General features: G+C 45.4%; 1 protein-coding gene across 2 annotated transcripts in view; it reads right to left on the reverse strand.

The window, feature by feature from the left end:
* Window positions 1-9,236: 9,236 nt before the first annotated feature.
* NARS2 (asparaginyl-tRNA synthetase 2, mitochondrial) overlaps window positions 9,237-26,649 on the reverse strand; it is a 47,976-nt gene continuing 30,563 nt past the window's right edge. For both annotated transcript variants that reach the window (XM_032220201.1, XM_032220202.1), the window contains exons 10-15: window positions 25,327-25,364; window positions 23,662-23,728; window positions 19,976-20,113; window positions 19,263-19,360; window positions 14,049-14,075; window positions 9,237-9,635 (exon numbers count right to left, since the gene is read on the reverse strand). In XM_032220201.1, coding sequence (XP_032076092.1) covers window positions 9,491-9,635; window positions 14,049-14,075; window positions 19,263-19,360; window positions 19,976-20,113; window positions 23,662-23,728; window positions 25,327-25,364 — 513 coding nt within the window. In that variant the 3' untranslated portion in view covers window positions 9,237-9,490. The remainder of the gene's footprint in view (window positions 9,636-14,048; window positions 14,076-19,262; window positions 19,361-19,975; window positions 20,114-23,661; window positions 23,729-25,326; window positions 25,365-26,649) is intronic.

Raw genomic sequence — 26,649 nt, forward strand, 5'->3', positions numbered from 1 at the left:
CCTGACAGTGTCATTTCCTGATGCCAACCGCAGAATTTCTTCATTGTCAAGAAATCACACAAGCCACCCACCCCGTTGGTCGTGCAATTGGGACACTCCGTGGATCACTGTGGCATCCGCAGTCCAGTTTGAGCAGCCTATGGAAAGTTCTAACTCAAAAGTTCTCAAACCGTGGCTACTTGAAGAGGGGTGGACTACAACTCCCAGAATTCCGGGAGTTGAAGTCCACCTCTCTTCCAGTGGCCTAGGTTGAGGTACACTGGTCTAACTAATAGCGGAGTTGAACTCCACATATCTTGAAGCATGCCGGCCGGGGGATTCTGGGAATTGAAGTCCACACACCTTGAAGCATGCCGGCTGGGGAATTCTGGGAGTTGAAGTCCATGCATCTTGAGGCATGCTGGCTGGGGGGATTCTGGGAATTGAAGTCCACACACCTTGAAGCATGCCGGCTGGGGAATTCTGGGAGTTGAAGTCCATGCATTTTGAGGCATGCTGGCTGGGGGGATTCTGGGAATTGAAGTCCACACACCTTGAAGCATGCCAGCTGGGGAATTCTGGGAGTTGAAGTCCATGCATCTTGAGGCATGCTGGCTGGGGGATTCTGGGAATTGAAGTCCACACACCTTGAAGCATGCCGGCTGGGGAATTCTGGGAGTTGAAGTCCATGCATCTTGAGGCATGCCGGCTGGGGAATTCTGGGAGTTGAAATCCACGGACTTTTTTCAGTGCTGTTGTAACTTTGAACGTCACTAAATGAATAGTTGTAAGTTGAAGGCTACCTGTACTAGATCCATGGCTGATGGCTCCATCTTTAAAAGTTGGAAGCACCAGGGCCCAACCTCAATTCATGTCACTTAAACTGAAATGAAAGAACCACCCCTGCAGGTAACGTGATCTAATCGTGTTCCTTTTCTGTAGCATGAAAACCTCGTACCCCAAGAAAAAAACTTGGCAGCCACAGCCACCGTTCTTTGAGGTGACACATATTTTTCTGAACCTCTTGTTTCCTTCTTTGTGCCTCATACTTCCAGGTCATAAAGGTGATGGAATTATCCCACAGGCCAGCTTCCTCCGAAAAAACTGCTGGGTAAACAATTCATTCTTCCCTAGAGCCCGCAAAGTTCTACATGGCTACTAGAGGGCAGCAAAGAACTATAGAAGCTACTTACTTTTTGCCGCCCCCTAGTGGTGACCCCAGGTTTTGATTTTCCCAGTTGCAACGGATGGCTGTGAAGGTTGGACCATAAGGAAGGCTGAGCGCCAAAGAATGGAGGCCTTTGAACTCTGGCGCTGGAGAAGACTCCTGCATTGAGTCCCTTGGACTGCAAGGCCATCCAACCAGTCAGTCCTAGAGGAGATCAACCCTGACTGCTCTTTAGAAGGCCAGATCCTGAAGAGGAAACTCAAAGGCTTTGGCCACCTAATGAGAAGGAAGGACTCCCTGGAGAAGAGCCTCATGCTGGGAACGATGGAGGGCAAAAGAAGAAGAAGGGGACGGCAGAGAAGGAGGTGGCTGGATGGAGTCACCAAAGCAGTCGGCATGAGCTTAAATACCTCCAGAGGATGGTAGAGGACAGGAAGGCCTGGAGGAACATTGTCCATGGGGTCATGATGGGTCAGCCATGAATTCACAACTAACAACAATAACAAAGTGATGAGTAACAAAGAAGATTAGGGGACTGGAGGCTAAAACATATGAAGAACAGTTGCAGGAACTGGGCATGGCTAGTTTAATAGAAAGAAGAACTAGGGGAGACATGATAGCAGTCTTCCAATATCTCAGGGGTTGCCACAAAGAAGAGGGAGTCAAACTATTCTCCAAGGCACCTGAGGGCAGAACAAGAAGCAATGGGTGGAAACTAATCAAGGAGAGAAGCAACTCAGAACTAAGGAGAAATTTCCTGACAGAACAACGAATCAGTGGAATAATTTGCCTCCAGAAGTTGTGAATGCCCCAACATTGGAAGTCTTTAAGAAGATGTTGGCTAGCCATTTGTCTGAAACGGTATAGGGTTTCCTGCCTAGGCAGGGGGTTGGACTAGAAGACCTCCAAGGTCCCTTCCAGCTCTTGTTATTCTATTCTAATGTATTCTATCTTAGTTCTTCTTTTCACTTTTTCCAAAGCCTCAACATCTTTATTGTAATGTGGTGAGCGAAACTGGGCGGAGTATTTCTAGGGGCGGCCTTACTAAAGGCTTTATCGAGCGGGGCTGATACTTCATGTGATTTTGATTCCATGCCTCTGTTTATACAAACCAGGATTGTATTCGCTTTTTTTTTTTTGTGACTCATGTTTACATGATTGTCCACTAGGATGATAGATGAATGGATGGATCGCAATAGCAGTTAGACTTATATACCGCTTCATAGGGCTTTCAGCCCTCTCTAAACGGTTTACAGAGTCAGCCTGTTGTTGCCCTCAACAACAATCCGGGTCCTCATTTCACCCACCTCGGAAGGATGGAAGGCTGAGTCAACCTTGAGCCGGTGAGATTTGAACAGCCGAACTGCAGAACTGCAGTCAGCTGAAGTGGCCTGCAGTGCTGCATTTAACCACTGCGCCACCTCGGCTCTTGGATGGTGGACGGACGGACAGACAAACGCCTTTGGAGGATTTTGCGTGAGTCTCTGCCTCGTAGTGTTGTCTGGATCCACTGCTAAACATGCTGGATCAGAAGAGATCAAGATTCTAGTCCCCCTCAGTTGCACCTGTTCCCTCTTAGGCTCTTGGGGGAAAATGCGAGGAGCGAAATATCAGGCTTGTAAACCACCTTTTGCATGAAATTGGGAATCCCGGTCTCATTCGCACGTGCACACCCGAGCTTCTTTTCTCGTAACGAAGGCAGAAAGATACACGCCTTGGAAACGAGAGCGGTCTTATTAGCATTTTTCTTCATCGGGGAGGAAAGAAGGGAGCAGCGTCAACACAAATGTTTACAGGCATTGCCAGGTTACCAAAAAGGGCAGGTTTTTCCCTCCCTCCACGCCCCTGTGTGAAATAGGATTCCTCTCTGCTTGCCAAAATTTCCTCCGACTGCAAAATCAGCAGAATATTATCGGCCGGTGCGAACCAGGAAGACGAGTCGGTGAAGCAACAATTCTCAAGAATTTGTGTGTCTGCTGGCTGAGAAAAATATGGCCTGATCCTGCTCACCGGTGTTGTTGTGTCATGCGTGTGAGTCAAGAACCCCCACCCACCATGACATCATGGGATGATGTCGCTCTTTCGGTATCAGTGCGAGGAGGGAGACAATTGATGTTGTGCAGAGAAATTTTCCCACAGTTCCTTCTTCCCCAAATATTACAAGTTGTTCTTCCCAAGAGCCTGAAGCAAACTTCTGGTCCCGACAAAAAAAACCTCTTTTATTAATTGGCTGTGAATTCTGCTCCTTCACATCCAGCAAAGTATTTCAAGGGAGGATTTACAGTCACAGACCTTATCTGGCTTGGAGAGCTGCCAGGCCGATCTCTGCAAAACTTGGCAAGGAGTCTCAGAGAGGCACGAACAGGGGTGGGTTCCTGCCAGTTCTAACCTCTTCTACAGAAGAGGTTCCACAGATCTACCGTGCCGTTTAGAACCGGTTCCAGCTCCCTCCCCCCGTCCGTCCGCACATCATCAAGATGAAGAGCGAGAGGAGGAATTCTGGGATTTGAAGTCCACAAGTCTTAAAGCTGTCAAGTTTGAACACCCCTGGTTTTTTTTTCTAAAGGGTTAGGGGTGCAAAGGTCTTGTAACTTAACAGCTTTAAGACTTGCGTGCTTCAAATGCCAGAGTTTCTGAGCCAACATTTTGGTTGCTAAGCAACAGCGTTGTTAAGTGAGTTTCACATTTTACAAGTTGGCCATGCCCACCCAGTCACATGACTGCCAAACCACTTCCCTCTGGTCACATGGCAGGCAAGCCACTCCCATGTCCGGCAAGCCACTCCCACAAAGCAAGCCACACCTACAGAAGAGGTTCTAAAAATTTTTGAAACCCACCACTGGTCACGAACCAATGAAGCAAACTAATTGTCTCCCTCAAACTCCATGGAAAGCTGTTCCATGGGTTGATTGCTCTCCCTGTCAGAATGTTCCTCCTTATTTCCAGGTTGAATCTCTCCTGGATCAGTTTCCATCCATTGTTCTTTGTCTGGCCTTCAGGTGGCTTGGAAGATAGCTTGACCCCCTCCTCTCTGTGGCAGCCCCTCAAATATTGGAAGGCTGCTCTCATGTCTCCCCTGGTCCTTCTCTTCCCTAGACTAGCCTTGCCCAGAACTAAGGAGGAATTTCTTGCCTGCGCCCTGCACATGTGCAGCAGAGACCCGAAAACCAGCCAGCTGGCAGGAGGCAGCAGAGCTGAGCTGGGGCAACGGCTTGTGTGCCCGAAGAGAGGGCTGTGTGTGCCACCTGTGACATGTGTGCCATAGGTTCACCATCCCGGGTATAAGGTCTCCTGCTGGAGCAGGGGGTTGGGCTAGATGACCTCCAAGGTCCCTTGAAACTCTGTTATGATTGATAGGGGGAACAATTAGTGGAACGGTGCCCTTCAGAGGTTGTGGGTGCTCCATCATGGGAGGTTTTTAAGAAGAGATTGGACAACCATAAGTAGGGTTGGACTAGAAGACCTTCAAGATCCCTGACCCCTTCCAACTCCGTTATTCTGTTACATACTGATCTATTGCATCCCAGAGCTAAAAATTTCCAGAAGCCTCATTCCCTACACCCAATGAGGAGGTACAGTATGCTAGGGAGCTGTAATTCAGCGGTAACTGCCTGCTTCTGATTTACACCACGTCTATTTCACTTTATTGCCTTTGCAAACAACGATTCACAGAAGCATCCCATTAATCTTAAAGCCCTTATAAAGAAGCTCTATATTATTGGGAGGAAGAAAGCATTTAAGATTTGGGCTTCCTCCAGGTTTTCTAAAAAAAAAGAAAAATGCCAACTCTCTCTTCTAGACCACATCAACCTATTTACTATATGCTGGATAGGATAGGATAGGGGATAGGATAAAATAGAATAAGGGATAGGATAGAATAGTGGATAGGATAAAATAGAATAAGGGATAGGATAGGATAGTGGATAGGATAAAATAGAATAAGGGATAGGATAGGATAGGATAGAATAGGGGATAGGATAGAATAGAATAACGGATAGGAGGATAGAATAAGGGATAGGATAGAATAGTGGATAGGATAAAATAGAATAAGGGTTAGGATAGAATAGGGGATAGAATAAAATAGAATAAAGGATAGGAGGATAGAATAAGGGATAGGATAGAATAGTGGATAGGATAAAATAGAATAAGGGATAGGATAGGATAGTGGATAGGATAAAATAGAATAAGGGATAGGATAGGATAGAATAGGGGATAGGATAGAATAGAATAACGGATAGGAGGATAGAATAAGGGATAGGATAGAATAGTGGATAGGATAAAATAGAATAAGGGTTAGGATAGAATAGGGGATAGAATAAAATAGAATAAAGGATAGGAGGATAGAATAAGGGATAGGATAGAATAGTGGATAGGATAAAATAGAATAAGGGATAGGATAGGATAGTGGATAGGATAAAATAGAATAAGGGATAGGATAGGATAGGATAGAATAGGGGATAGGATAGAATAGAATAACGGATAGGAGGATAGAATAAGGGATAGGATAGAATAGTGGATAGGATAAAATAGAATAAGGGTTAGGATAGAATAGGGGATAGAATAAAATAGAATAAAGGATAGGAGGATAGAATAAGGGATAGGATAGAATAGTGGATAGGATAAAATAGAATAAGGGATAGGATAGGATAGTGGATAGGATAAAATAGAATAAGGGATAGGATAGGATAGGATAGAATAGGGGATAGGATAGAATAGAATAACGGATAGGAGGATAGAATAAGGGATAGGATAGAATAGTGGATAGGATAAAATAGAATAAGGGTTAGGATAGAATAGGGGATAGAATAAAATAGAATAAAGGATAGGAGGATAGAATAAGGGATAGGATAGGATATAATAGTGGATAGGATAAAATAGAATAAGGGATAGGAGGATAGAATAGAGGATAGGATAAAATAGAATAAAGGATAGGAGGATAGAATAAGGGATAGGATAGAATAGTGGATAGGATAAAATAGAATAAGGGATAGGATAGAATAGTGGATAGGATAAAATAGAATAAGGGATAGGATAAAATAGGATAAGGGATAGGATAGAATAGAATAGGGGTGGATAGGATAAAAGAATAAGGGATAGGATAGGATAGAATAGGGGGTAGGTTAGGATAGAATAGAATAGGGGATAGGATAAAATAGAATAAGGGTTAGGATAGGAAAGGATAGAATAGAATATAAATAGAATTAGAATAGAACAAGAGTTGGAAGGGACCTTGGAGGTCTTCTAGTCCAACCCCCTGCCTGCTTAGGCAGGAAACCCTACACCACTTCAGACAAATGGCTATCCAACATCTTCTTAAAAACTCCCAGTATTGGAGCATTCACAACATTTGGAGGCAAGTTGTCCCACTGATTAATTGTTCTCACTCTCAGGAAATTTCTCACTAATTCTAAGTTGCTTCTCTCCGTTGATTAGTTTCCATTATCCCTCTTTATTGACTTCCCTCCTTCTCTTACCATTGACACACAGGTAGTCTTTGACTTATGACCCGTTTGCTTAGCCAGCAGCTGGAAAAAGGGGAGTTACGACGCAGTGGCAAAGCTCTTGATAGCTGCCTCCTTTGTTTGAGTGGCCACATTTTAGCTACCTTTAAACCTTTTCATGCCTCTTGATGCGGATAAAGAAGAAGTGCAAAAATTGGCTTGAAACTCAACCTTAAGAAAACTAAGATCGTGGCATCTGACCCTCTCAATTCCTCTCCAATAGATGGGGGAAAAATGCAGGTAGTGACCGATTTTATTTTCCTGGGCTCCAAGATCACTGCAGATGGGGACTGCAGCCACAAAATCAAAAGACGCTTGCTCCTGGGGAGGAAAGCCATGGCAAATCCAGACAGCAGACTAAAACGCAGAGACATCACCCTGCCAATCAAAAGTGCATCTAGTCAAGGCTACGGTTTTCCCAGTTGCAATGGATGGCTGTGAAGGTTGGACCATAAGGAAGGCTGAGTGCCAAAGAATGGAGGCCTTTGAACTCTGGTGCTGGAGGAGACGCCTGCGAGTCTTCTCGCAGGAGAAGATGGGACTAGAACTCCCAGTCGTCTGGTGATGGGCCCAAAGTCACCCAGCTGGCTTTCATGCCTAAGGCAGGACTGGAACTCCTAAAACTCTTGGCGATGGGCCCAAAGTCAACCCATTGGCTTTCATGCCTCAAGCGGCATTAAGAACTCACGGCACATCAGTTTCCAGCCTGTTGTTTTTCTCCTTCTTTTCAAATTTACCAAATCAGGCTAGCATTTGAAATGTTAATTAGGGGAATCCCAAAGTTAAGAGTGGAAAGTTGAAAAACAAAAAGCAAGCATCATATTGGAACAAGGTGATGGGAAATCAAGCTTTGTGGCTAAGAAAGCAACGTCGTGTTTTTTGTTTTTTCTCCTGAAGTCGCAAAAGAACCAAACGCATCTTGAAGGAGATTTTTATCTGCTTAATCTTGATAAGACCGAGTCAAAAGCTCAGATGCGTTTGAATTTTACAAGTCTGAAAGCGCTTAACAATTTTGGAGCCGCTTTTAATCCTTCCCTTTATCCAGGTGGAATTTAATTATAAAAACTCCTTGCTTTTCCAGGTTTTGAGCTCTGCGCTGTGTTTAAAAAGGATCTTACTTAGCTGGTAGATGAAAACCTTGGAAAAAGTTTTGAATACATTCAATGGAGGTAGTCCTCAATGTACAACCACAATGAGGACTAGAATTTCTGTCGCTAAGCGGAGCGGTTGCTAAATATGTGCGGTTTTACGATTTTTCGCCACAGCTGTTCGAGGAATCATTGCCGTTGTTAAGTGAATGACATGGTTATTATCCAGCATGACCCCCAGGATACTTCCAACGGCCAAAAATACAGGCTGGTTGCCAAGCTCCTGAATTCTGATCACATGACCGTGGGGATGCTGTTATGGTCATAAGTGTGAGGAACGGTCATAAGTTGTTGCTTTTTTCCCCAGTGCCATTGTAGCTTCGAACAGCCACTAAAGGAATAGTTGTAACTCTAGGATGATCTTTGTAACCAGACTTCACATAAGGCCCTGCCATTTTTAAAAACTGATTTTGTTTTTTTTAAAAATAGAATATAGCAATAATATTTAGGACTTATACACGGCTTCATAGTGCTTTTATAGCCCTCTCTAAGCGGTTTATAGGCCTCTTGCTCCCCCAACAATCTGGGTCCTCATTTTACCCAACTCGGAAGGACGGAAGGCTGAGTCAACCGTGAGCCAGTCAGGATCGAACTCCTGGCAGTAGGCAGAGTCAGCCTGCAATACTGCATTCTAACCACTGCGCCACCACAGCTCCTTCCTTCCTTTTGCCCTAAGTGCTTTACAGAGTCAGCCTCTTGCCCCCAACAATCTGGGTCCTAATTTTACTGACCTGGGAAGGACAGAAGGCTGAGTCAACCTTGAGCTGGTCAGCACCGAACACCTGGCTGTGGGTAGAGTTTGCAAATACGGCATTCTAACCACTGCGTCACCAAGGCTCCTTCCTTCCTTCCCACCCAATAGCACTTAGACTTATATACCGCTTCATAGTGCTTTTATAGCCCCTAAGCGGTTGCCCTCAACAATCTGGGTCCTCATTTTACCCAACTCAGAGGGGTGGAAGGCTGAGTCAAGATTGAGCCGGTCAGGATCGAACTTCCTAGCTGTGGGCAGAGTTAGCCTGCAATACTGCATTATAACCCCTGCAACACTTTCTTTCTTTCTTTCTTTCTTTCTTTCTTTCTTTCTTTCTTTCTTTCTTTCTTTCTTTCTTTCTTTCTCTTTCTTTCCCTTCCTTCCCAATAGTACTTAGACTTATATACCGCTTTACAGTGCTTTTACGGCCCTCTCTAAGCAGTTTACAGAGTCAGCCTCTTGCCCCCAACAATCTGGGTCCTCATTTTACCCAACTCAGAGGGGTGGAAGGCTGAGTCAAGATTGAGCCGGTCAGGATCGAACTTCCTAGCTGTGGGCAGAGTTAGCCTGCAATACTGCATTATAACCCCTGCAACACCACTTCTTTCTTTCTTTCTTTCTTTCTTTCTCTCTTTCTTTCTCTCCCTTCCTTCCTTCCCAATAGTACTTAGAATTATATACCGCTTCCCAGTGCTTTTACAGCCCTCTCTAAGCAGTTTACAGAGTCAGCCTCTTGCCCCAACAATCTGGCCCCTCAGACATAGACACAAATAAATACTTCTGCAGCCGGGGGCAGACATCAAACCTGAGTGTTTTTCACTTCTCTTTGGTGAAAAAGGGAAAATCTGTTGTTTTCTCTCTCTCTCTAAACGTTGCACAGTGTCATTTAGGCACGCCGCGAATTTACAAGAGAAGCCAAAACAGAAGTTGGGTCGGAGAGCTACAAAACGCACGAGTGGGAAAATCGTGGGAACGGGATGACGTCCTTAATATTCTGAACTCCCAGGATGCACTGCAGGTATCGCTCGAACCCCATGCCGAAGCCCCCGTGCGGGGTAGATCCGAACTGGCGCAGCTCTATGTACCTGCATATGAAGGAAATGGGATCATTTAACCCTGGGCTTATTTTCCAATCAGCTTAATCGCTTATTATCTGCAATCTGAGCTTCCTGTTTACTGTAGAGATACAGCAGCACCCGACGTTCTTTAAAACTTTCTTTAAAAAAAAAAAAAAACATAAAGAGTTAAACAAAATTTTACATTAAAAAGAAAAACACCCTAAGAAAAACTGAAGGGAGACAAGCTGAAAAATGGCGACTCAGAAAAATAATAATAATCTGCAATATCTTATATTTTATGTTTAGCAATAGTCACTTAAGGAATATATTCCTCTAATAAAGTGTTTTAGTAGACAAACTTGGCAACTTCAAGATAAGCGGATTGGGTTGAAAGAGACAAGTTGATCAAAAGTCTGAGACTGAGATGGGACTAGATCTCACTGTCTCCTGGTGATTGGCTCAAAGTCACCCAGCCGGCTTTCATGCCTGAGATGGGACTAGAACTCACCATCTCCTAGTGACTAGGCCAAAGTCAGACAGCCAGATTTCATGCCTGAGGCAGGACTAGAACTCACCGTCTCCTGGTGATTGGTCCAAAGTCACCCATCCAGCTTTCATGCCTGAGATGGGACTAGAACTCACCATCTCCTAGTGACTAGGCCAAAGTCAGACAGCCAGATTTCATGCCCAAGGCAGGACTAGAACTCACTGTCTCCTGGTGATTGGTCCAAAGTCACCCATCCAGCTTTCATGCCTGAGGCGGGACTAGAATTCACCATCTCCTAGTGACTGGCTCAAAGTCACACAGCCAGATTTCATGCCTGAGGCAGGACTAGAACTCACTGTCTCCTGGTGATTGGTCCAAAGTCACCCATCCAGCTTTCATGCCTGAGGCGGGACTAGAACTCACCATCTCCTAGTGACTGGCTCAAAGTCACACAGCCAGATTTCATGCCTGAGGCAGGACTAGAACTCACTGTCTCCTGGTGATTGGCCTAGTCACCCATCCAGCTTTCATGCCTGAGCAGGACTAGAACTCCCTGTCTCCTGGTGATTGGCTTAAAGTCATCCATTCAGCTTTCATGTCTGAGGCAGGACTAGAACTCACTGTCTCCTGGTGATTGGCCCAAAGTCCCTGAGGCCGCTTTCCTGCCTAAGATGGGACTAGAACTCACCATCACCTAGTGACTGGGCCAAAGTCACCCAGCCGGCTTTCATGCCTGAGGCGGGACTAGAACTCACTGTCTCCTGGTGATTGTCTTAAAGTCACCCATTCAGCTTTCATGCCTGAGGCGGGACTAGAACTCCCCGTCTCCTGGTGATTGGCCCAAAGTCACCCAGTCAACTTCCATGGCTAAGGTGCAACTAGAACTCACTGTCTCCTGGCGAGTGGCCCAAAGACGCCCAACTAGGCTTCAACTTTGAAGGGTGACTGGAACTTACCGTCGCCTGATTTCTAATCTAGCCCCCTAGCCCCTACTCCAAATTGGGTCTCTTCGTTACAAACAGGGGAAAAATAAATAAGATAGATTATTGAAAATTACAGCCCATTGTACAATGGTGTCTGCGGGTATCTCTCTCTCTCTCTCTCTAAGCCTACAATTGTTTATCTGGAGTTTTGCTCCGTTGAAATATTCTCTGCTTCTCGAAAAATTGAAGAATCGCAGGCAGAGAGGAGTTATCTCCGAGGAGTTGAGTGTGGGTTGGTTTTTCTTGTTTTGCCTTTGCAGATATTTGTAAATTTGGAAAGAAAGAAGGAAATGATGTCATGGAGCAGAGCTGGGGGAGGGAGAGAGAAATGAAGGATAGAGGAAAAGAAAGGGGAACTGTGACGAATGTAAAAATATCTTTATTTGGTGTTTGGAAGGCTTCCTCATCTCCTCCTGTCTTGTATCTTTTATGCCTCCAGTGGAAAACTCAGACGGTCTTTTCAAGTTCACGTCTCAAGGCGGCTTGAATCTTTCCGCGCTCAAAGCTTAACAAGTACGGACAGTCCTCGACCTACGACCACAATTGACGCCAACGCTTCTGTTGCTAAGCGAGACAGCCCACCCCATTTTTACGGCCTTTTTTTGCCATCGCTGTTCAGTGAATCACGGCGGTTGTTCAGTTAATGACACGGTCGTGAAGTGAGCCGGGCTCCCCCACTGATTTTGCTGGTTGGAAGGTTGCAAAAGGGGCGGGGGGGGGAGCGCACATGACGCCGGGACACGGCGACCGTCATAAATGCGAACCAGTTGCCAAACATCTGAATTTCGATCACATGACCATGGGGAGGCTGCAATGGTTGTTAAGTGAGACAAATGTTCATACGTCACTTTTTTTCAGTGCCACTGTAACTGGTAAGTCGTGGACTACTTAGCAATAGCAGTTAGACTTATATACCGCTTCATAGGGCTTTCAGCCCTCTCTAACCGGTTTACAGAGTCAGCATATTGCCCCCAACAACAATCCGGGTCCTCATTTCACCCACCTCGGAAGGATGGAAGGCTGAGTCAACCCTGAGCCGGTGAGATTTGAACCGCCGAACTGCAGATAGCAGTCAGCTGAAGTGGCCTGCAGTACTGCACTCTAACCACTGCGCCACCTCGGCTCATACTTGTAATGTGCTAAGGCATGGGTGTTAAACTCAAAGCCCGCGGAGCAGATCAGGGCCACGGCGTGCTTAGCTCTGGCCCACGGTGCCTCTGCCAGTGAAAATGGAGCTTGGGAGCGCCGCGCATAGCTCCTCTGAGCTCCATTTTTGCTGGCTGAGCGCTGCAGGAGGCCGTCACAGCCGAAAATGGGACACAGGAGGCCACACCCAACCCTTCCACCTCCATTTTTGGTGGCCAAGGGCTGGAGGTGGTCGCGGCCGAAAATGGGGCCTGGGGGGAGGCACACACAGCCCCCACCCCGACCTCCGTTTTTACTTGCAGAGGGCTAGCAAAACAAATTAAGAACAAAACCACGGTATATATTTAATACACCGTGAGGGATATAGATTAAAATTATTACTTGTGGACAACTAATTCAATGAAATGTTTACTATATGAAATTAAACATGAGGATATGTGTTATTAATAGTAAAATAGGATAACGGGTGGAAATGATAGGTTTACATTTGATTGATTTGGAGAGGCAAATAAGGATATCTAATTTCCTTTTTAACTTTTGTAATATGTGTTTTTCTTTTAATGTTGTACGCCGCCCTGAGTCCTTTGGGAGAAGGGAGGCATCTAAATCCAATCAACAAACAAACAAACAACATATGGTCCACATCTTAAGAAAAAATTCAAACGAAGCGGGAGAATACGGAATTAAAAATGAGATGGCTGAAATGTAAAAATGGAAATATGATGGAGAAGTGTTTCCCCTTTTGGATTTCAGCATGCAAGAAGCGACAGGGAAGAAGAAACGGAAAGAGGAAAAAGAAAGAAAAAGAAAGGGAAGATGGGATGGGAGCAAGGAAGGAAGAAGGAAGGAGAATGAAGAGGGAAGGGAAAAGGAGAAAAAGGAAGGAAGGAAGGAAGGAAGGAAGGAGGGAAGGAAGGAAGGATGGATATTATGAGTGAGGGAGGGCCTAAGGGAAGTCCTGCCTTAGCACTTGGTCACCACAGATGCCCCCCAACACAACTGATGTAGAGCTGGCCACACCCCCTGGTCACGTCCACCCTGCCTCCCCCCCTTCCAGGGTCAAACACAACCCTGATTCAGTCCTCAATGAAATCAAGTTTGACACCCGTCTGCTAAGGGCTATTTACCACCCAAATTCAAAATTCCAACCAGTCATTCCGTTGACCCCCATGGTTACGTCCTCACATTTTTGACAATCGGCCTGCATTTACTGTAATCTTGTGATAAAATGACCACAATCTATGTTTTTGCCCGTAAATCAGGATTTGCTTCTATTTTCTAGCAAGAATGGCCATTGTAGACAATGGATTCGCTTAACAACCATGCCGTTCGCTTTGTAACATGTAATGTTAATTACATTAATGTAAGTTAACGTTCAATTAACCCAGTGTTTCTCAACCTTGGCAACTTGAAGATGTCTGGACTTCAACTCCCAGAATTCCCCAGCCAGCAAATGCTGGCTGGGGAATTCTGGGAGTTGAAGTCTGGACATCTTCAAGTTTGCCAAGGTTGAGAAACACTGACTTAACCACTGTTGCAAAGAAAGTTGCAAAACCAGTCACGTGGTGATGCACTTAATGGCTGGAATGACTAATTAGGATCTAATTATGGTTGTAAGTCAAGGATAGTGTGTGTCCCTTCATTAATTTCTTTTTAAAACAGGACTCCTGTGTCCCATCTGCATTTTATCATATTTATTATAAAGAGCCATCGCTAACCTAAATGTTGGCTTCTGGTAGAATTGAGAGAATTCTTTTGCTTTTCCTTAAGAAGATTTCCAAAGCTAATGAAACAGATGAATAATATTTAGGAAATATATCTTACCATTGATAGGTGTCTTCAAGCATCAACCTGTGGGAAAAAAAACGAAATAATATTTTCTCAGTGAGAGGAATGAATTCTGGGAAGTTTGCAAAAATAACAGATTTGCACGTTGCCTAAAGCTGACAAAGAGGTGGCAACATAAATAATATTATAATTAAATCAATACCAATGTTGGACATTTTGTAGCATCTTAAAAATGTTCACTACTGAGATAGTGACAGATTTTATTTTTCTGGGCTCCAAGATCACCACAGATGGGGGCTGCAGCCAAGAAATTAAAAGACATTTGCTCCTAGGGAGGAAAGCGATGGGAAATCTAGACAGCATCCTAAAAAGCAGAGACATCACCCTGCCAATCAAAAGGGCCTATAGTCAAGGCTGTGGTTTTCCCAGTTGCAATGGATGGCTGTGAAGTTTGGAGCATAAGGAAGGCTGAGCGCCAAAGAATGGAGGCCTTTGAACTCTGGTGCTGGAGAAGACTCCTGCATTGAGTCCCTTGGACTGCAAGGCCATCCAACCGGTCAGTTTTAGAGGAGATCAACCCTGACTGCTCTTGAGAAGGCCAGATCCTGAAGAGGAAACTCAAAGACTTTGGCCACCTAAGGAGAAGGAAGAAGGACTCCCTGGAGAAGAACCTCATGCTGGGAACGATGGAGGGCAGAAGAAGAAGAAGGGGACGACAGAGAAGGAGGTGGCTGGATGGAGTCACTAAATCAGTCGGCGTGAGCTTCAATGGACTCCAGAGGATGGTAGAGGACAGGAAGGCCTGGAGGAACATTGTCCATGGGGTCCCGATGGGTCGACTTTGCAACTAACAACAATAAAACGTTCAACTGAAGGCAGCTAGAGTCATCTCTAGCCAGGATAAAATATAAGCCCTGTGTTGGCAAGATTTTGTTTTACTTTAAAGGCAACGACATTGAAAAAAAACTGAAAAGCATCTTTTTCTGTTCAGACATCGAGCGAGTTTCAGAGGACGAAGTTACGGAAAAAGGTGATAGCAATAGCAATAGCAGTTAGACTTATATACCGCTTCATAGGGCTTTCAGCCCTCTCTAAGCGGTTTACAGAGTTAGCATATTGCCCCCAACAACAATCCGGGTCCTCATTTTACCCACCTCGGAAGGATGGAAGGCTGAGTCAACCCTGAGCCGGTGAGATTTGAACAGCCGAACTGCAGAACTGCAGTCAGCTGAAGTAGCCATTGATCATTTTTTCATGCCTGTGAATGGTGATTATTCCCTCTCCCAACCGTTTTTATGACAAATTTGTAAAGAAAGGCAGGAAAGAATATAGTAAAGATATAGCATGAAAGAAAGCTCTCATGCTATTAACGAAGTCAACCCACAGCTGAGTCCGGTAGTGTATGATATTGGCTTAGCAGCCTAAATTGGGACTAGAATTCTCCGTCTCCTGGTGATTGGCCCAAAGTCACTCAGCTGGCTTTCATGCCTAAGGCGGGACTAGAATTCTCCGTCTCCTAGTGATTGGCCCAAAGTCACCCAACTGGTTTGCATGCCTAAGATGGGACTAGAATTCTCCGTCTCCTGGTGATTGGCCCAAAGTCACCCAACTGGCTTGCATGCCTAAGGCGGGACTAGAATTCTCCGTCTCCTGGTGATTGGCCCAAAGTCACCCAACTGGCTTGCATGCCTAAGGCGGGACTAGAATTCTCCGTCTCCTGGTGATTGGTCCAAAGTCCCCCAACTGGCTTACATGCCTAAGGCAGGACTAGAATTCTCCATCTGGCTTACATGTAACTTTGCTGCTTGTATCCTTACGATTTATATTGATATTGATTATTTCCTGATTGCTTATTTGTACCCTATGACTATCATTAAGTCTTGTACCTTATAATTCGTGGCGAATGTATCTTTTCTTTTATGTACGCCGAGAGCAAATGCAGCAAAGACAAATTCCTTGTGTGTCCAATCACACTTGGCCAATAAAGAATTCTATTCTATTCTATTCTTCTCTTCCCTTCCCTTCTTTCTTCATCTTTATTTTTGTTATATTTTGTGTTCTCAAAAAGCTCAATAAAAAACACGATTAAAAAAAAAAAACAGCAGGACTTGGCCTAAGCACAAATTGGTTGCTTATCTGCTGTCAGGCTACTGCTAGATCAGCAGTTCAGCGGTTCAAATCTCACTGGCTCAGGGTTGACTCAGCCTTCCATCCTTCCAAGGTGGGTAAAATGAGGACCCAGATTGTTGGGGGCAATATGCTGACTCTCTGTAAATTGCTTAGAGAGGGCTGAAAGCCCTATGAAGCGGTATATAAGTCTACTGCTATTGCTATTGCTATTTTAGCGACCAGGTTTAAGATTATAGAGAACTGCAGAGATAAATTGGAGCGGAGAATGCAAAAACTGCTAGGAAAACTATTAAGAGATAATAATAATAATAATAAAAGGCGAAAGTATGCAACAGTTCAGCCTCACAGGAGGAGGGTGTGAGAGGTAACCACACCTTCCCTTCGGTTTCTCAGAAGGGGCAGTATCTGATCATTACGAGATGGAGCCGCCTGCCAAAACTGCTGGGGGGGAAATCCCTAAGTGCTTTCTGGAATCCAGTGGAATCCATTTGATGCTGGGCGTGGAGCGCTTTTGCAGAAGTCACGATGTGAGTGAGCCACAGTTGGACAGAAAAGCTGAAAAACCACCCCAGAAGAGAACCAGCAATTAGCAATCCAGAAGTCACGATGACAACTGCTTTTAATTTTGTAACATGTGGACGGACACGATTATGGAATCGACTGGGAAACGGTGAGCAATTGGACAGTGGTGGGTTCCGGATCCCGTGGCAAACCGGTGTGCTGCGCACGGGGCTGGGCATCCAAGTCTCGGCACGCGCACTGCACACGCATACGCCACAGCTCTGCGACACCAAACTGCTCGGCAGAGGTCGAACAATTGGCCCGTTTTGGGGCAATTGGCCTGTTTGCTTCAAAAACCGGTAAAGAACATGGGCGGACGGGTGGGTCAATAGCAATAGCAATAGCAGTTAGACTTATATACCGCTTCATAGGGCTTCCAGCCCTCTCTAAGCGGTTTACAGAGTCAGCATATTGCCCCCAACAACAATCCGGGTCCTCATTTCACCCACCTCGGAAGGATGGAAGGCTGAGTCAACCCTGAGCCGGTGAGATTTGAACAGCTGAACTGCAGAACTGCAGTCAGCTGAAGTAGCCTGCAGTGCTGCATTTAACCATTGTGCCACCTCGGCCACCGTACCGGTATGGTGGCCGTTGCTCCCAGCTACTACTAGTAACAGCTGTACCGGGCTGTACCGCCCAGAACCCACCACTGCAACTAGAGCAGATTAACAGAGTTGGAGTTGGAAGGGTTTGGTATGGTTCGGCCAAACCAGAACGGACGATTGGCATCAGTTCTCTGAACTGGCGGCAAAAATCCCTGGTGGCCCGGCCCACGCCCACCCTGTCACTGTTCACCTCTTCCGTCCGTTCGACCCGCCCACTGAATCCAAACGTTTCTCCCTCTGTTCACAGCGGAGCTGCTGCAGCCTGTCCCTTTAAGATAGTCCCTGGGAGGGAGGGGGGCTGGGGGAGGACCATAAAAGGAGCAGCAGCTCTGCTGTGAACGGAGGAAGAAACGTTCGGATTGTCACTGCCACAGAATTCAATGTTAAATGCAGCAGAGGCAATCCGAATTTTTTTTTCCTCCATTCACAGCAGAGCTGCTGAAACCTGTCCTTTTAAGATAGTTCCCGGGAAGGAGGGGGTCGGGGGAGGACCATAAAGGGAGCAGCAGCTCTGCTGTGAACGGAGGAAGCTGTGAATGGAGGGGAAAACGTTCAGATTGTCTCTGCCACAGAATTCAACGTTAAATGCAGCAGAGACAATCCGAACGTTTCTCCCTCCGTTCACAGCGAAGCTGCTGCAACCTGCCCTTTTAAGATAGTCCCCAGGAAAGGGGGGGGGGCGAGGACCATAAAGGGAGCAGCAGCTGCGCTGTGAATGGACTCATACACACATTTTTTCCCATAGGATTCTGTGGGTGTGGCTTGGTGGCGACATATGACTGAGTGGGCATGGCCATGAGTGACACCGAATTGGCCGCGCCCACTCAGTCACAGGACCCCACCACCAAGCCATGCCCACGAGAAACGGTAGTAAACATTTTTGAATTTTACCACTGCTTGTAGGTCAGATTAACAGAGTTGGAGGGGATCTTGTAGGCCATCTAGTCACTAAATGAACTATTGTAAGTCGAAGACCACCTGTAATGTAATGACCTACAGGGGATGGGATCACTAGCACACAGATTCCTCGAAAGCCGTGTCCTGCTTGAGATCCCTGCCCCGTCTTCATCTTATTAATTTTTGACCATGATTAACGACCTCGTAATCCCTTGTGGGGTGGTGTCTTGGACAACTGAATGGAGCTGTGTGTTTACTGGCCGGATGCCCTTCCTGTTGCCAATAGAGTGTTGTAGTTCACCAGCGGCCAATGGAGCTGGCAGCAGATTCAGTCAGTGAGGAGGTTGGGGAAGAACCTGGGCCAGTCCTGGAGTCTGGGGAAGGCTCGGAGGAGGGCTCTGTGTCGGAGGCAGAGAGGGGGCCAGAGCTGTATGCCAGTTATCAGCTGCCTTCAGAGTCGGAGATCAGTGAGGCAGAAGAACAGCTGAAGCCTGTTCCCAGTGTGCGCATGCACAGAGCTGCCAGACAAAGGGAAGAGCTAAAGAACAGGGGTCGATTTGGGAGTAAGGCCACGGGCGGACGATGAATGGCCCCTCCCAGAGGGAATAAAAGAGGAGCGACAGGGGAGTGGAGTTTGCAGGAGACGATCAGTTCACTTAATTGGTTCGTGACTCTCCGAGACTCCTTGCCAAGTTTTGCAGATCTTGGCCTGGCAGCTCTCCAAGCCAGATAAGGTCTGTGACTGTAAATCCTCCCTTGAAAGACTTTGCTGGATGTGAATGAGCAGAATTCAATTAATAAAAGGGTTTTTTGTAGGGACAAGGAGTTTGCTTCAGGCTCTCAGGAAGCCTCAGAACACGGAGATTGTTTCAACAGAGATATTCCCAGTGCACCCCGAGAGAGAAATATCTGCCTCTACTTGGGATCGAACTCACAGTGTCCTGATTGTGAGGCGAGAGCTCCACCTCTAGGTCACTGCAACACTCATCCTATTAATTTTTGATTAAGCGGTACCCAACCTCTTCCCCAACAAACCAGGCAGAGAAAACCACACTACCTCCGTAAGCGAGATTGCAGAAAATCCACACGATCTTCTCTCAAACTTCCACCGAAAAGTTCTCCAACTTCTGGGACTAGTAGATCAACCGCTGCTACCTTTTAGGGAACAGAAAGTCAAAGGTTTGTCCGGAATCTTTCTCTGTGTGAAGGTACACAATCACCACGTAGTCCTGAATGGTTAAAGGTAAACGTTTGTCCTCTCCGGTCATGTCTGACTCTAGGGGGCAGCACTCATCTCCATTTCTTGGCCGAAGGGGCCGGCATTGTCCGAAGACACTTCCGTGGTCCTGTGGCCAGCATATATACACTATACACTGAGATGCTGTGACCTTCCCACCGAAGTGGTACCTATTCATCTACTCACATTTGCATCAGTTCCTACCGGTTCGAACCGGTTTGGCGGCCTGGGTCGCTGGAACCAGCAGGGACCCAGGACTGTCACGCCCCCACAACGTCTTCGAACAGTGCTGGCTTTTCAGCTTTTGAAACAGAGACGAGCACCGCCCCCTAGAGTCGGGAACGACTAGCAGATATGTGCGAGGGGAACCGTTACCTTAAATACAATGTAAAAGCTTGCACAACCAACCAATTCCACCCGAGAAGAGAATTTATTTCATTTCAAAAAAGTTTAAAGAGGGTAACAAGAACCCAACCCAAGAGGAAATGGGTATCTTGACAACCCAAAAGTGTTTTAATGAATAACGTTCTCACAGTCCTACGAGGTCCATCTTCGTTGTCTCGCATGTAGAACGGCTTAAGGTCGTAGGGATAGTCGTACACGAAAACGGGAATATCGCCGCAGTGTTGCACCAGGTATTTCTCGTGTTCGCTCTGGAGATCCTGCCCCCACTAAGGAAAGAGGGAAAAAAAAAATCCAGGTTGTAAGATAAGCAAACCATGATAATCGCATGTCGCTTTATGTTTGCAAACTACTTGAAAGCATCGTGAATGACTACGGTTCCTACTTTCTCAAGATTGCCGTGATGATCCGGTTACCGACTTGCATTCTAATCTCCAAAATCAGCGTTTATGAACCTTGGAAATGTTAAAGCTGTGGGGACGTCAACTCCCAGAATTCCCTAGCCAGCAAGCTGACCGAGGAATTCTGGGAGTGGAAGTCCGCACAGAGTAAAATTGCTAAGATTGTAAAACACAAAATAGAAGGAGAGTGGTGATCGTAGGAGACAACAGTTCGCATTTCTGACGATTTTGCTCATTGTGTTTTATGTCACAGAGACTGCTTGCCAGAACTTAATTTACAGGTTTGCAACTGGAAGCTCACGGCCTCGCAGTTAACTTTTCGATGGACTATTGCCTGGACTTTTCGGTGGGTGAATGCCATTAATTCACAGGAGATAAATAAAGAGGGGTTTTTTGGGACAAGGAGTCTGTTTCTTTTGCCTGCTAAAACTGGATCAGGACACTATCCCTCTCTTAATGCAACCGCGAAACATTTGCCTTTTTGGCCAATTTACTATCAAACAGCGTCCTGGAGATTTAGGCTGGTCTCCTCCCTGTTGACATTTCTGAAACTTTTGAAGAAGAGGCAGTTGTTTTGGGAAGCCTTTCCTCGATGTTAGGAAACATCTTTGATGTTCACTGTTATAGTTTTGACCTTGCGGTTTTAGGCTGGTTACTACTTTCACGGTGTTTTACTTCTACAGTTTTGGCTTATCGGGGATGTTTAAAATTGTTCCGTCGTATTCTGCGTAAGATGTGGAATGTTGTTTTATTTTGTTCCAGCAACGTAGAAATAAATAGATACGGTTATATAATTAGACCGATAGTAAAAAAAAACAACCTGTAAGCTGCACACAATAAATACAGAAAGATCCCATTCAGAAGGCGAGCATCACCATGGGAATGCAAAACCTTGTTAAGAGTTGTATGTAGTAGTAGTTTATTGTCAGTGCACCTCGTGCAACGAAATTAAATGCCATCTTCAGTGTATACATTATAACTATAAAAATAAAAACACACATCCTTCCTGCTCTAATTGAAAATCCCTGATGTTGCATTAATATTGCACTATGCCAGTGTTTCTCAACCGTGACAACTTGAAGACGTCCGGACATCAACTCCCAGAATTCCCCAGCCAGCATTGCTGGCTGGGGAATTCTGGGAGTTGAAGTCCGGATGTCTTCAAGTTGCCAAGGTTGAGAAACACTGCACTATGCAGAATTCAACATCATTACTACGCTGGGATAGAAGCTGTTTTTCAGCTTATTTGTCCTGGTTTTTATTGTCCTGTACCGGCTGCCAGATGGTAAGAGTTAAAAAAAAAAGGGGGGGAGCACGGGGTGAGATGGATCTTTGACAATGTTTTGAACTCCCTTAAGGCAGCGGGAGCTATAAAGCTCTTCCAAAGAGGGGAGGGGGCAACCCGTGATCCTCTGGGCAGTGACGCCTGGGTCCCTCTGGAGCGCTGTGCATTTGGCAAACCAGACACAGGTGCAGTAAGTTAAAGGGTTCACCCACAATACCGCGAAGCCCTTATCCGCGCCGACATAAGCGCGGAGGGCAAATCCGCGCCGTCCAAAGCGCTAAGGAAAAAGGCGACCCTAGCGCGACGACATAACCGCGGAGGGCAAATCCGCGCCTTCCGAAGCACTCAGCACCCTAACCCTAACCCTAACCCAAACCCTAACCCTAACCCGAACCCTTACCTTAATTTAAATCGGCTTTCTGCCGCCGCACTGTTTTAAAGCGCCCTTCTGTCGCCGCGCTGTTGTCGCTGTGGTGATGACGTCGCGGCTTTAGCGACGCGGTTTTGTCGCCGCTATTTTGACAAGCGCGGTTTTGTCGTGCCACGAGTTAAAGTACCCTCTATGGTTCAGCGGTAGAAGGTCGCCAGCAGTTTTTCAATCAGTTGTTGTTTCCTGAGAAGTTCTCAGGTAATATCATCTCTGCTGGGCCCTTTGGACCAGGGCTGCAAGGTGAGTTGCCCCAAGTCAGGTCGTCTTTTATGACAACACCTGGAAATATAAAACTGGCCACTTGCTCCACTCGATCTCCATGTTAGGGTGACAGTGAATGGACCAGTGGTGGGTTTCAAAAATTGTTCGAACCTACTCTGTGGGTGTGGCTTCCTTTGTGGGAGTGGCTTGCCGCCCATGTGACCGGATGGGAGTGGCTTGCCACCCATGTGACTGGATGGGAGTGGCTTGCCACCCATGTGACCGGATATGAAGATGCCGACGACACTTGTCAGAACCACCTTAAATTACCTCCCACACAGCACTGGCATGCAGAAGAATAGGATGCAAACTTGTTTTTCAAAAGGCATCTTTGGTTTGCGTTAAAACAACATCAACACACGCAATGTTCTGATTGCACCACAAACGCAGTAGTCATCCTTACCTTTCACAGAGGCACTGGGTTTTATAAATAGGAGCATGATAGTGTAGAATAATCATATCCAAGGACCAGTGGTGAGTTTCAAAAAATTTTGGAACCTCTTCTGTAGGTGTGGCCTGCTTTCCGGGTCCACTGGTGGAACCTCCTCTAACCGGTTCGGTAGATTTGACGAACCGGTTCTACCGAATAGGTGCGAACTGGTAGGAACCCACCTCTGGAATGGACTCTAATCCACAACAGTGAAAGTTGGAACTGGACTGATTGTTTGTGATGTGGTGTATATCTGCAGATGGTGAGCTGGTGAGCAGATGTCCCACACGTATATAAGTACCGTATTTTTCGGAGTATAAGACGCACCCTTTTCCCTCAAAAAAGAGGCTGAAAATCTGGGTGCATGTTATACACTGAACACAGCATTTTTTGCCTCTCGAAATCCCACCCCTTTTGCAAAATGACGGTGCATAGCCTTTAGGAGGCTTCCAGAGTGCTCCTGGGGGTTAGGGAAGGCAGAAATGAGTGAACAATGGGGCGTTTTTTGCTCAAATTTGCCCCCCCATCCCCCAGGAGCACTCTATAAGCCTCCTAAAGGCTATGCATGCCCTTTTTTTGAAGAAGAAAAAAAAAACGGGCCAGTTTTTGTGAAAAACAGGCAGGTCTGCAGAGTGCGCAAACTTTTTTTTTTTTTAAATTGCCTCTTCAGAATCTTGGTGCATCTTATACTCCGAAAAATACGGTAGTCCTCGATGTATGACCACAATTGAGGCCAAAATTTCTGCTGCTAAGCGAGAGATTCGTTAACTGAGTTCTGCCCCATTTTACAACCTTTCTGTTGCCATAGTTGTTAAGTGAAACACTGCCATTAATTTAGGTGCACGGTTGTTAAATGAATCTGGCTCCCCCATTGATAAAAAAGGAGAAACCTGCCCCCCTGAGCGTTTGAGGTATAAGTTCTTATTGCTCTCATACTTTTCCGTCAGCCTACTAAATACGTGAGTTTTACCACCACCACCACCCATCAAAAATTTCCGAAAAATACTCACGGCTGGTTTGTAAGTGAATTCTTGCCCAGCTCTCTCCAAAATTTCAATGGCTTCAGTATAAGGCATTCTTAAAACAAAACAAAACAGGATTGCCAATTATTTTAAAGATTTGTACCCTAAATCTAAACAAAATTGTTGGTATTGTAGGAGAAGACCAGGGGTGGGAGTTAAGCACGCCATCTGCTCAGAATCGTTACGTTGCCACAAATGTTCTAAGTCCCCTTTAATTCTGTGCTACTTTCTCTCAATTTAATACTGTAGTCAACTTAAAATATTAAACTGCAGAAATGGATAGGCTAACCTTAAAGATAAAGAGGATACAGAATACTATTTAAGATGGGATTTGTTTTACAAATGGTTAGACAGCAGAGGTAGAAATTAGGAGTTGGAGTTGGTTTACTATACAAGTAAAGATTGTTATTATTATTGATATTATGTATAGATAAATTGTCCCAGACATTATGCAGTTGCAGTTTGCAGTTTATTTCATTTGTATGCCGCCCTTTTCCCTAAGGGGACTCAGGGCGGCTCACAACTCAAAAAGGGAAGGGGGGAATACAGACAGTTTAACAAAAACACAAAACCATACATAGTTAAAAAGCATAACAATCATACCATTCGAAATGGGGCAATGATTCTTTAGCCCCAGGCCTGTCGGAACAGCCAGGTTTTAAGGGCTGTGCGGAAGGCCTGGAGGGTGGTGAGGGTACGTATCTCCACGGGGAGTTTGTTCCAGAGGGTCGGAGCAGCCACAGAGAAGGCTCTCCTCCGGGTAGTCGCCAGTCGACACTGGCCGGCGGATGGGATTCGGAGGAGGCCTAATCTGTGGGATCTAATTGGTCTAGTGGAGGTAATTGGCAGTAGGCGGTCTCTCAAGTACCCAGGTCCAATACCATGAAGGGCTTTATAAGTGACGACTAGCACCTTGAAGCGTATCCGGAGACCAATAGGCAGCCAGTGCAGCTCGCGGAGGATAGGTGTTACGTGGGTGAACAGAGGCGCACCCACAATCGCTCGCGCGGCTGCATTCTGGACAAGCTGAAGTCGCCGAATACTCTTCAAGGGCTGCCCCATGTAGAGCACGTTGCAGTAGTCCAGTCTGGAGGTCACAAGGGCGCGAGTGACTGTTGTGAGAGCCTCCAGGTTCAGGTAGGGACGCAACTGGTGCACCAGGCGAACCTGGTCAAATGCCCCCCTGGTCACAGCTGTCAAGTGGTGTTCAAAATTCAGCTGTGGGTCCAGGAGGACTCCCAAGTTGCGGACCCTGTCTGAGGGGCGTACTGACACTGTTTATTAAGCACACGTGTATGTTAAAGAAAAATGTACAAATAAAACTTATTTTAAAAAAAGAACTTTAGATTCTTGAGCAAGATTCTCCAAACTTGGCAACTTTAAGACTTATGGACTTCAACTCCCACAATTCCCCATCCAGCTTTGGAGATCCCTGGGCTTGAGCAATACATTTTCTGAACTGCAACTTTAATGCTTTGATCCGTATTCTATGCTTTTTCTGGTGGTCTCCAATCCAAATCTTATCCAAATCCAATTCATTTCCCCCCCACAAAATGAGTCAAAATTATTACATACCAAGGAATTTCAAGTCACAAATTACGCTTGTAAGTTAAGCAACAACAACAAAACACTCCCCCCCCCCAACAGACTTACATTATGAATGGGTTCTTCAGCATTTTTTCTAATTTGGACTAAAGAGGAAAGAGAAAGGGAAAATTAATGGACCGTTAACGTCAGAAATAGCTTACGTTTCGAAACAAAAGCATTTTGGGGAAACAGTCGAGACAACAGTGAGGGTTGCACAAAGGGATCAAATTGAAAGCCAACAATTTTCAGTTTCGGGAGAAATTTGAGAGGGAAAAAATCACGAGAAAAGTTGGAGAAAAAACTTTGCAAAATTCAAAAAGTGAAAGGAAAGCAGGTTTTGCATCAAGATAAGCCCAGCGGAACCATTTGAAATGTGGTTTGAACTAATAAAGCATGTTTCAAGACATCTCAGCGAAATGTTGGAAGTGCCATAAAAATCCTTGGATCCTATTTATCATATGTGGTGGATATGTGGAGAGGCAAAAAAACGTTGGACAAAAATTAAGACATGGTTGGAAGAGGTGATACAACAACGTATTGAGCTGAAGCCCAAAACATCTCTGCTGGGAATTCTACCTGAAATTTATAATAAAGAGAACGTATATTCAATCATGCATGTAATAACTGCAGCTAGAATTGTATATGCACAACATTGGAAAAGTGTAGAGATCCCTAGGGATGAAAAAGGCGATAAGGAAAAGATTAGAATGTGCAGAAATGAACAGATTAACATTAGCAATTAAAGAGGAAGAACAAACTGAGTATTATATGATTTGGTGAAGTATTTTACCAATGGTTGGAAAAATAAAGGAGTTTGGAAATGAAGAAAACGAAAAAATAAGTAGACTTAGATAAAGATATAGCAATAGCAATAGCAGTTAGACTTATATACCGCTTCATAGGGCTTTCAGGCCTCTCTAAGCGGTTTACAGAGAGTCAGCATATTGCCCCCAACAATCTGGGTCCTCATTTTACCCACCTCGGAAGGATGGAAGGCTGAGTCAACCCTGAGCCGGTGAGATTTGAACCGCTGAACTGCTGATCTAGCAGTAGCCTGCAGTGCTGCATTTAACCACTGCGCCACCTCGGCTCTATATAAAATGGTTAGCATGTGTATGATAAGAATAATGATGTTTAATGTTGATATATTATTACTAGAAGATAGTAAGAAGAAAAATGGAGAGTTTTATAAAGTTTAAATGCTTAAGATATTATAATACCAAACTTAGGGAAATAATGTTAATTAGAACATGAAAGTTGTGGCAAAAAGAGGAACGATGTTGCCCAGAGATGTTTGACAAACTGCGTAAGGAAAGATGGAATAATGTTTATTTTTGTAATTAAAAAATAATAAAACTCTTTAAAAAAAATAAAAGTATATTGCCTAGA

This window comes from Thamnophis elegans, chromosome 6 (genome assembly GCF_009769535.1).
Source record: "Thamnophis elegans isolate rThaEle1 chromosome 6, rThaEle1.pri, whole genome shotgun sequence".
NCBI lineage: Eukaryota > Metazoa > Chordata > Lepidosauria > Squamata > Colubridae > Thamnophis > Thamnophis elegans.